The sequence below is a fragment of the Hyla sarda genome, chromosome 6 (genome assembly GCF_029499605.1).
Source record: "Hyla sarda isolate aHylSar1 chromosome 6, aHylSar1.hap1, whole genome shotgun sequence".
Classification (NCBI taxonomy): domain Eukaryota; kingdom Metazoa; phylum Chordata; class Amphibia; order Anura; family Hylidae; genus Hyla; species Hyla sarda.
In genome coordinates, this window is record NC_079194.1 from 179,612,477 (window position 1) to 179,624,121 (window position 11,645).

At 45.5% G+C, this 11,645-nt stretch overlaps 1 protein-coding gene across 1 annotated transcript in view; it reads right to left on the reverse strand.

Moving 5' to 3' along the window:
• The window catches only part of WWP2 (WW domain containing E3 ubiquitin protein ligase 2), a 79,266-nt gene extending 67,673 nt beyond the window's left edge, over positions 1 to 11,593 (reverse strand). Inside the window, exons 1-2 of the mRNA XM_056525911.1 lie at positions 11,527 to 11,593; positions 8,400 to 8,471 (exon numbers count right to left, since the gene is read on the reverse strand). Coding sequence (XP_056381886.1) covers positions 8,400 to 8,460 — 61 coding nt within the window. The 5' untranslated portion in view covers positions 8,461 to 8,471; positions 11,527 to 11,593. The remainder of the gene's footprint in view (positions 1 to 8,399; positions 8,472 to 11,526) is intronic.
• Between the last annotated feature and the right edge of the window lie 52 nt (positions 11,594 to 11,645).

The following is an 11,645-nucleotide window of genomic DNA, read 5'->3' on the forward strand; positions in this document are numbered from 1 at the left end:
CAGGTGTTTCACGACTTTTGCATATGTAAAAAAATATATATTTTTTTACACTAAAATGCTTGTTTTCCCCCAAATTTTACATTTTTACAAGGGATAATAGCAGAAAATACCCCCCAAAATTTGTAACCCCATATCTTCTGAGTATGGAAATACCCAACAAGTGGACGTGAAGTGCACTGGGGGCGAACTACAATGCTCAGAAGAGAAGGAGCATCATTGAGCTTTTGAAGAGAGAATTTGGCCATGTGCATTTCCAAAGCCCCCCCCGTGGTGCCAGAACAGTGGACCCCCCCACATGTAACCCCATTTTTAAAACTACACCCCTCACGGAAGGTAATAAGGGGTGCAGGGAGAATTTACACCCCACTGGCATTTGACGGATCTTTGGAACAGTGGGCTGTGCAAATTAAAAATTTTATTTTTCATTTTCACAGACCCCTGTTTCAAAGATCTGTCAGACACCTGTGGGGTGTAAATGCTCACTGTACCCCTTGTTACATTCCGTGAGGGGTGTAGTTTCCAAAATGGGGTCACATGTGGGTATTTATTGTTTTGCACTTATGTCAGAACCGCTGTAAAATCAGCCACCCCTGTGCAAATCACCAATTTAGACCTCAAATTTACATGGTGCACTCTCCCTTCTGAGCCTTGTTGTGCGTCCCCAGAACACTTTGCGCCCACATATGGGGTATCTCCGTCCTCAGGAGAAATTGCGTTACAAATTTTGGAGGCTTTTTTTCTTTTACCGCTTGTGAAATTTTAAAGTATGGGGCAACACCAGTATGTTAGTGTACAAAAATGTTTTTTACACTAACATGCTGGTGTAGACCCCAACTTTACCTTTTCATAAGGGGTAAAAGGAGAAAAAGCCCCCCAAAATTTGTTAGGCAATTTCTCCTGAGTACGGCGATACCCCATATGTGGCCCTAAACTGTTGCCTTGAAATACGATAGGGCTCCAAAGTGAGAGCGCCATGCGCATTTGAGGCCTAAATTAGGGATTTGCATAGGGGTGGACATAGGGGTATTCTACACCAGTGATTCTCAAACAGGGTGCCTCCAGCTGTTGCTAAACTCCCAGCATGCTTGGACAGTCAATGGCTGTCCGGAAATGCTGGGAGTTTTTGTTTTGCAACAGCTGGAGGCTCCATTTTGGAAACACTGCTGTAGGATACGTTTTTCATTTTTATTGGGGGGGAAGGGGTGGTGGGGGGGGGCAGTGTACGTGTGTATATGTAGTGTTTTACTCTTTATTTTGTGTTAGCGTAGTGTAGTGTTTTTAAGTTACATTCACACTGACGGCGGATTACACGGAGTCTCCCGCTAGGAGTTTGAGCTGCGGCTGCTGCAGCTCAAACTTGAAGCAGGGAACTCACTGTAATCCGCCGCCAGTGTGAATGTAACCTGTACATTCACATGGGAGGGGGCAAAACTACAACTCCCAGCATGCACTGACAGAACGTGCATGCTGGGAGTTGTAGTTTTGCAACAGCTGGAGGTACACTGGTTGGAAAATACTGAGTTAGGTAATAGAACCTATTACCTAACTCGGTATTTCCCAACCAGTGTGCCTCCAGCTGTTGCAGAACTACAACTCTCAGCATGTACTGATTGCCAAAGGGAATGCTGGGAGATGTAGTCATGCAACACCTGGAGGCACGCAAGTACAACTCCCAGCATGCCGAGACAGCCATTTGCTGTTCCTGAATGCTGGGAGTTGTAGTTTTGCAAGACTTAGAGGGGTTCAGGCTGGAGATCACTGACAGTGGTCTCTAAACTGTGGCCCTCCAGATGTTGCAAAACTACAAATCTCAGCATGCTAAGACAGCAAACTGCTGTCTGGGCATGCTGGGAGTTGTAGTTTTGTAATATCTGGAGGGCTACAGTTTAGAGACCACTGTCAGTGATCTGCAGCCTGAACCCCTCTAAATCTTGCAAAACTACAACTCCCAGCATGCCAACACAGCAAACAGCTGTCAAGGCATGGTGGGAGTTGTAGTTTTGCAACATCTGGAGGGCGACAGTTTAGAGACCACTCTCTAAACTGTCGCCCTGCAGATGTTGCTAGGCAACAGACTCCTGGACACGCGGCGTCATACTCACCTCCACCGCCGCCGTGATCACAGCCGCCGCCGCCGGGTAAGTGACCGCTGCTGCCGCCGCTACTACACGGTTCCCCCCGCTGTGCCCGGACACCGATGGGTGGGCATAGCGGGGGGAACCGAACTTTAACCCCCCCGCCCCCAGTCTGCTATTGGTCGGCCGCTCCGCCGATCAATAGCAGGGATAGGAGGGGTGGCAACCCTGCCACCTCACTCCTATCTCTTCAAGGAGGATCGAGGGTGTCTTGGACACCCCCGATCCCCCTTATTTTATCGCGGCGCCGCCGTTGATGGGCAGGGGGAGAGCGCTCCCCCTGCAAACACCGTAGATGCCGTGATCAGAACTGATCACGGCATCTATGGGGTTAATGCTGCCGGGACCGGCGCGATCGCGGCCCCGGCAGCTGCGGTGGGACTCCGGCTGTGATTGACAGCTGAGTCCCACCCGCGATCTCCTGCGCTGCCCACGGCAGAGCAGGAGATCGCTTGGACGTATGCATACGTCCATTTGCGCGAACGTGTAATTCGCCTGGACGTATGCATACGTCCAATAGCGGGAAGGGGTTAAGGACCAAGCATTTTTCTGTTTTGACACTTTCGTTTTTTCCTCCTTACCTTTTAAAAATCATAACCCTTTCAATTTTGCACCTAAAAATCCATATGAGGGCTTATTTTTTGCACCACCAATTCTACTTTGGAATTACATCAGTCATTTTACACAAACATTTATGGCGAAACGAAAAAAAAAAATCATTGTGCGACAAAATTGAAGAAAAAACACCATTTTGTAAATTTTGGGGGCTTCTGTTTCTAGGCAGTAAATTTTTCAGTAAGAATGACACCTTCTCTTTATTCTGTAGGTCCATACGATTAAAATGATACCCTACTTATATAGGTTTGATTTCGTTGTACTTCTGGAAAAAATCATAACTACATGCAGGAAAATTTATACATTTAAAATTGTCCTTTTCTGAACCCTATAACTTTTTTATTTTTCCACATACAAGGTGGTTTGAGGGCTCATTTTTTGCGCCGTGATCTGAAGTTTTAATCGGTTCCATTTTTATTTTGATTGGACTTCTTGATCGCTTTTTATTCCTTTTTTTATGGTATGAAAAGTGACCAAAAATACGCTATTTTGGACTTTGGAATTTTTTTGCGTGTACACCATTGACCGTGCGGTTTAATTAATTAGATATTTTTATAGTTCGGACATTTATGCACGCGGCGATACCACATATGTTTATTTTTATTATGGTTACATATTTTTAATATGGAGTTTGGGAAAAGGGGGGTGATTTAAACTTTTAATAAGGAAGGGGTGTGTGTTTTTAAACTTTTTTTTTTTTTTTTACACTTTTAGTCCCCTTAGGGGACTTTTAGGAGGAATCATTAGATTCCTCATACAGATCATTGTGGTTTCATAAAACCACAATGATCTGCGTGCTCTGCACTCGATTGATAAAGCCCGGCCCTGCCAGGCTGTATCATTCAGAGCCCCGGAGCCGCCGCAGCAGGAGAGGTAAGCCCTCAGGCTACCTCAATAGTGGATCGCTCCCCTGCGATCGCGCTGCGGGGGGGCGATACACCCCACTGGACCACCAGGGACTTAATACAGGCACCTTTAGATGCCGCTGTCAACTTTGACAGCGGCGATCTAAAGGGTTAATAGCCGGCCGCGGCGATCGCCGCATGTCGGCTATTAACGCCGGCCCCCAGCTACAGGAATCAGCTGGGGGCTGGCCGGTATGACGCGGGCTCGAGTCGGGAGCCCGCGTCATACCCCGGTAACGGCCATTGGACGAGTATAGACGTCCATGGTCGTTATCGGGTTAAACACTCCTCCACCCTTCTAGCCATCTTGCACCCAAGCACAGCTGCACCCTCCTCATTGAGGAGCAGCCCGTCCCTACGGTAGAGTCGGTCTCCAACATCGAAGTCGGCCCAGTTCTCCCATGGACCCAAACCCCTCCTTCCTACACCAGCTTCTGAGCCACTTGTTTACCTCCCTAATCTCCTGCTGCCTTTCTGGTGTGGCTGGTGGTACAGGTAGTATTTCAGAAAATATTACCTTGGAGGTCAATGCCTTAAGTTTGCGGCCTAAGTCCCTGAAATCATTTTTAAGGACACTCCACCTACCATTAACTTTGTCATTGGTGCCGATATGTACCATGACCGCTGGGTCTTCTCCAGCCCCACCCAGCAACCTGTCAATCCGATCCGCGATGTGGCGAACTCGAGCGCCAGGTAGACAACACACTGTTCGGCAATCCCGGTCTTTGTGAAAGAGCGCCCTGTCTGTCCCCCTAATAAAAGAGTCCCCCACTACCAGTACCTGTCTGGCCTGCCCTGTACTCCTCCCTCCCTCCTGGAGCAGATGCCCCCCCGCCCCTGGCTGTCAGAGGCAGAGTCCTGCTGCTGTTCTGCTAGCTCTGTAATGGCATCCCCCTCATCTGCCAACCGGGCAAACTTGTTGGGGTGTGCCAGATCAGGACTAGCCTCCCTGACACTTTTCCCTCTACCCCGTTTTCTAACTGTAACTCAGCTAACTGCCTGACTGTCCTGCACCTCTGTCCCACTACCCTCCCCCACCTCTACCCCAGAGAGTACTTGCTCAGTGAGAAGGAGACTCCTCTCCAAGTTGTCAATGTGTCACAGTGTTGCCAGTTGCTCCTCTAGATCCAGGATCTGGGCTTCCAAATGAACAACTCGCACAACAATATGCACCCTCAAACTGCTGTTCAAGGATTGCATACTTCATGCAAGATGTACACCGTACTGCATTTTCCAACATGGAGGCCATCTAGTTATGGGGATTTCACAGATTAACAGCCAAAAACAGACAATAAATATTACAATTAAATTCTCAGTAGTGAGTTTACAGTCCCCACAGTGTAAGGAAAGTAACACTCACAGCGATCTCTAACTCCTGCTTTCAAACTCCTGTTTTACAACTCTCTTTTAGCTGCTTCTCTTCCAAAGCAACACTCAAGAGTTTGTGGAAAATTGTTCCAGCTGGGAAACTGTAGCGGCTTCAGGAAGCGGAGCCGCACCCGGAGAACAGGAGACCGAGCCGGAAGCAGCGGAGAGGAGACACCGGAGTAATCTTATGCCGGGATGCATATTTAAACCAGCACGTGCCTGTGCCTGTAATACCCACTGCCTGAAGAAGAACCTGGCCAGGGTTCGAAACAACTGTGTTGCACCCTGTTTTCAACAATAAACGCCAATTTGCTTTAACAAATCTTGGCACACTGATTTTTTAGAGCAGCTGCCAGACGGGGAATCGTCCTAATTTTCTTCTTCAATGTCATACTTCTGCCACCCATCTGGAATTATTGACTTCAGCGAGTCTACAGGCGATTCAAGGTGTTGTGCCCTTAGCACAACCTCTCATGGTAAGGTGCATCTAACCACACACAGGTCATCCCAGCTTAATAATACTCCACTAGGAGCGCACCTCGTTTTTCTATTTCTTTCAGATTCATACCCAATGGCAGTGGATTTCAGGCCACCATGGTAGGATCCATTAGGAATAGCCAAAGGCATTTGAAAAAGCTTCAACTTTGCATGGTGTCTCCAGGTATTGTGAGAATTTGTAACTTTGATTTTTTGCAAATCTTTAATATGGATATATATATTAATGAATTGTCATGAAAGCTTCATACATCTAACCAGACTGACCTTAACTGAGGCCAAGTACCTCTTGCTTCCCCTATAGAGAAAGCAGCTGCAATGACAAACAGCTGTATAAAGTAAAACTAGCAACACATCCTTACTTAGCGATACTCCAGACTTATGGTACATGCTGCTTATCTTCACATTTTGAACTTCACATCAAAAGCCAGGGTGTATCCGTGTGCTCAGTTCTAGACACTGCACACCAAGGCATACAGTCATACCCAGGTACACAGACCTTTTAATATAGCCATTCTTTATTATTTCTTCTTCGTCTTCACTTTTTAGCATGCCCACATGTGCATTGAATACTTTGGTGAGTAACACAGGATTTCCCACTACTTTGAGGAAATCAGCTTTCCTACCTTTACCAGAAACTCTGATTCCACATATAAAGAATGTAGCTGATTCAATTGGAATAAAACCTCTCACTGATATTCTTCCTCTTCACTTACCCCTAGGGAATTCTGTTAAAATATTTCTTATTACTTAGCTATGTTATTTCCCTGACACCTGGGGGTAGCCTCTTGGCCCTGCATATGGCTACATTGGCTCACCGCCATGTAACCTCACCAGTCTTTGATATAATCCTTAGTGACGAGACAGAGGACCACCCTTTGTCAAAGCATGGACAATGAACTGAGCAAAGACCTCTCAAAAGATCATTGGTGTAAATCTTACATCCTGACATGTAAACTTTTAGTAGCCTTTAAACTACTGAAAATGAATTACAAGCTAATAACCCAATGGTATCATACATTGGTCAGACTTCACAGAATTTACCGTCAATATCAAATCTCTGTTGGAGATGCTCTAACTACCTAGGGACAATGGGGGAGATTTATTAAAACCTGTGGAGAGAAAAAGTTGTCCGGTTACCCATAGCAACCAATCAGATCGCTTCATTCATTTTTGACAATGCCTCAGAAAAATGAAAGAAGCAATATGATTGGTTGCTATGGGCAACTAGTCAACTTTTCCTCTGCACAGGTTTTGATAAATCTCCTTCAATGTCCATATAGGTTGGTACTGCCTGGGGGTATCCTTGTTACGGAAAGATGTAGCCGACCTTTACAGTGCTCTATGTCGAACCAAACTGAAAATGACCCCTGAAAAGGCCCTCCTTCTGGTATTCCCTGGCTTAATAGGAAAAATGAAAGAGGCCTCTAAAAACAATTCCTACTTGCAGTTAGATAAATTATTCCTAGACTTTGGAAAACTATTATTTCCCCATCCTGTGACATCTTAAGGAGGGTCAAAGAACTCTGGTCCACTGAAAATAATCAATATACATGCTGTTCTGGAATTCCTACTCTTTCCAAACCAGGCTTAAAGGGGTATTCCGCCCCTAGACAAGATGTCTGATCGCGGGAATCCCACCGCTGGGGACCCCCACATTCTCAGTAGCGACACCCCGCCGTCTTTACAGCAAAACAGAAAATCTCTGTGCGTGATGACGGGCGACACAGGGGCCGGAGCACCATGACGTTATGGCTTCGGCCCCTCCTGATGTCACACCCCACCCCCTTAATGTAAGTCTATGGGAGGGGGCGTGGCGGCTGCCACCCCCCCCCCAACCATAGACTTGTATTGAGGGGACGGGACGTGACGAGAGGCCGTCACGTCTAGGGGTGGAGTACCCCTTTAATAATAGTCCTGAACTAAGGCTGTGAAGTCATTTTACCCTACCTCCACATATCGCCCTCCCTTTGTTTAGTTGATAACCCATCCTTAAAGTTTACACGAGTCTTCTACAGACTGTTTCTTCTGTAATGATAAGCAGAGATACAAGGAAGGTACATGCTCCCATTCATCAGTTTTATTGAGAAAGTTGTTTCTGTTTGGGTATATAATAAAACCTTAGTGAACCATAAATTGTTCCTGATAGATTACTGCCATCCTCAGGGGTGAGGAATACTGTGATTTTTGTTTGGGAAGGGATCTACATTTAGCAGCATCTATAAACATAAGAATATTGTGAAGCAATTCTAGGAAATGTCAGTAGGGTCCCACATAGCCTTGATTTTTTTCCTCCTGCACTCTGGCATAAAAGAAAAAGGAACTGTAATACTATACAAATCTAGAAAAACATACATGGCGAGTAATCCAATAATGACTGGGAAGTCATGCAGTCTGCAGTTTTTTGTAGCCAACAAGTGTTTTTCCTTTAAAAAAAAAAAATAAGTGTCCTTTTCTTGTATTGCTTACCTTGTACTAATCAGTCTGTATAATACTCTAGAGAGGCATTCACAATTCTGCAGGCTGTTAAACCTCCCAACAATCCATACTATATCAAACAATGGAGAAAATAAGACTGTAGTGCCGCTCCCACAGGTATAGGATGAAGATGCACTGTAAGTGTTTTCCAAGTCTTCAATAAAGGAGCTTGTTTGAAACCTATTAGCACTTGCATCTTCATCCTATACAAGTGGGAGCGGCACTACAGTGTTATTTTCTCCATTGTTTGATATACCTATGCTACGGACCTCTGCCAAGGTTCCGTCAAAAACACTGTGGCTTGCATACCACTTCATCACTTCACACCTGGTTACCCATACAGGTGACGACACACAGAGCTTGAGTGCAAAAAAACGACTCCCTTTAATATAGGAGCTCTTACCTTTGAGATTAAGGTGCAATTTCTGGCCATCATTAGCCTGTCCTGAGCCTGCAGATGCCATGTTATAACTTCCTGTAAGACAAAAAGAATATGGAGGGTGCGTCATACAGAGGTGTGCTCCATGTTATGAGGCTTTCTGTTTATTTTAACAGTCAGGCAAACATGAAAAGTGATCCCATTTCCTTAAATAGCCAAAAAAATTATAATTGAATATCCACTCAGACTATGACTCAGACCTATCAGACCACATCTGTTTGTCATGAGCTCTTTCCCTGACACTTTACAACCAGGAAACATGACTTTGGCTGAAATCAACATGAAGGGATATCAATCAATTTCTTGTATACATTGCTGTTATATATTATGCTATATCAAAATAGAGAGGAAGTGGAGGAGCTGCTTCTTCCTTGTACCAGTTTAATAATTCTTCTGTTATTTCTTCAGGGAGCCGCACAGGACAAAATAATAAAGCATGTGAGGCTACAGAACGACTCCTAAAATGGTAGGACACATAATAAACCTCAATGATATTGACTTAAGAGGCTGTTATCCAAGTAATGGGCTTTCACCCACTACAACTAAATTGCACAACTTAAAGGGGTACTCCGGTGCTTACACATCTCATCCCCTATCCAAAGGATAGGGGATAAGATGCCTGTTCGCGGGAGTACCGCAGCTGGGGACGCCCGTGATCATGCACGCGGCACCCCGTTTATAATCAGTCCCTGGAGCATGTTCGCTCCGGGTCTGATTATGGTCGACCGCAGGGCTGGCGGTGTGTGACGTCACGCTCCGCCCCTCAATACAAGCGTACGGGAGGGGGCGTGATAGCTATCACGGGTAGCTAAGGGTAGGTTCATTCTATGTTAGTGCCCACATTTGTTATATCTGCCGGCATCCAGCCAAAAAAAAACAAAGCTAAAAAAGGGCTGTTGACGTATACGGTTAACAGTAGCAGCAGGCTCCATTTACTTCTATGACTGAACAGAGTCCCCCAGTGATTTTGTTTGGGATGTATACACTATTTTCAATGGGCTTAAATATGCTGCCTACTACGCTTTTCAGTCAGCTTAAAATAGCGCATATGTCCTGAACCAAGTTACTGGGTAAATCTATTCAGCCAAAGAAATTAGTCCGCTGCTAATGTTTACAGTAAACGTCAGAATCCTGTTTTTGGTGGGATGCTAACAGATACGACTAACAGGGGTGGTAAAGTAGTATAAAACTACCCTTAATCCTATGTCTAGGATTCTGGGAAATAAGGGGCTGTTTAGTGGGGTCAAATGTGTAAATGGAAGCTGCTGGGCCCAAAAGCTAAATGTGCAACTAAATGTGTTATTTATTATACTGGTGTCTTCTGGAATCCCTCCGGCACCAGGGCCCAGACGTGACCACTACCTCTGCATCCCCTATAGCCTAGGTGTCCAAACTGTGGACCTCCGCTTTTGTAAACCTACAACTACCAGCATGTCAACACAGCCAATGTTCAGCAACAGCTGGAGGTCCACAGCTTGGAGACCACTGCCATATATCTATGCTTCTGTGTTGGCTACTCACACTACAGAAGTTCTTTAGCTGTTACTTTGCAGTATGTAACACAGAGGAAACACTGATAATAGGGATTTTCTTTATATGATCAATGACAAATTTATTTTTTAATATTTAGAGCTACTTTTTTGTTACCATGGAAAATCACAGGTGACCACAGTGTCCCTAAATGTTACAGATAGAGATGAGCGAACTTACAGTAAATTCGATTCGTAGCGAACTTCTCAGCTCGGCGGTTGCTGACTTTTCCTGCATAAATTAGCTCAGCTTTCCGGTGCTCCGGTGGGCTGGAAAAGGTGGATACCGTCCTAGGAAAGAGTCTCCTAGGACTGTATCCACCTTTTCCAGCCCACGGGAGCACCTGAAAGCTGAACTCATTTATGCAGGAAAAGTCAGCAACCGCCGAGCTGAGAAGTTTGTGACGAATCAAATTTACTGTAAGTTCGCTCATCTCTAGTTACAGAAAGCAGAAGGAAAGCTAAGGCAGATCTTTAGTATAAGGACCCAACCAATCCGCAGCCTATAACTCAGGTTCCCGGGTCTCTGTGATCTTTAAATAACCAACTCTGAAACTATTTTCCTGCTGTGTGCAGATACTTGACCAGTCACATAACGTGTGGTGCTGTTCATCTGACACAGACCAAGCAGGTTGTAATGAAAGAGTATGTCTGTTTTGTCATTATAGATACAGATGGGTGAAAGAGGCAGAAAAATGGTCAGGTTTAGGGTTCCAAAATTCAAGTGGGTTTTCTATGGCTAGCTTTACACTAGTCCCCTTATAATTCCTGTTACATAAGACTCCTATTATTTCCTATGGGCGGATGAGCTGCAATCACATACAGTAAATATCTGTGATGATTATGATGCAGGTATGAATATCATCCCTCATAGATATTAACAGGAACAGAGTTACATGGCCGCCATGTTACTCTAGCTCTGATCAGACAGAGGGATCATGGCTTTGTGTCAGAGACATACAATAGGCACCAAAAATGAATGATGGGGGGTGGGGGGGGAGCACAAATGTGTGATATCATGAGACTGAATGCCACCTATGGCGCCATAAAATTATATACACTTTTTAGAGGAAGCCAGGATACAACATATAGACCAGTGGTCTTCAACCTGCGGACCTCCAGATGTTGCAAAACTACAACTCCCAGCATGCCCGGACAGCCAACGGCTGTCCGGGCATGCTGGGAGCTGTAGTTTTGCAACATCTGGAGGTTCACAGGTTGAAGACCACTGGTATAGACAATGCATGTTCACATCCCCAGACCCACCAAACTGTGCTGTGAAACTACAACTCCCTGATAGTCCTTGTCATGATCAGAGATCCCCAATCTGGGGTTGGAGCCATAGGTTGGGAATCATTGCTGTAAGTGATAGTATATGCTGGGACTATTAGTCCCACAGAATGACAGATGAAGTAGATGTCCGACTGGTCACGACTCTATAAACAATTCCTATCTGTCTAGCTTGGCAAGAGACTCCTACACCCCCCATTCCTTGCCGTATCTGGCCACTACACCCCCTTTATTTCACCATTAACCCCCTCCTCGCTCTGTGTTGACATTACCTGTTTTCTTCACTTCCGCCTCCTGCACTTTCGATCATGTGACCATCAGCTTCGCCAGCTGACCCGGAAGTGAGCGTGACCGGAAACCGGAAGTAAAGTCACTATCCGGCAGCTTGTCG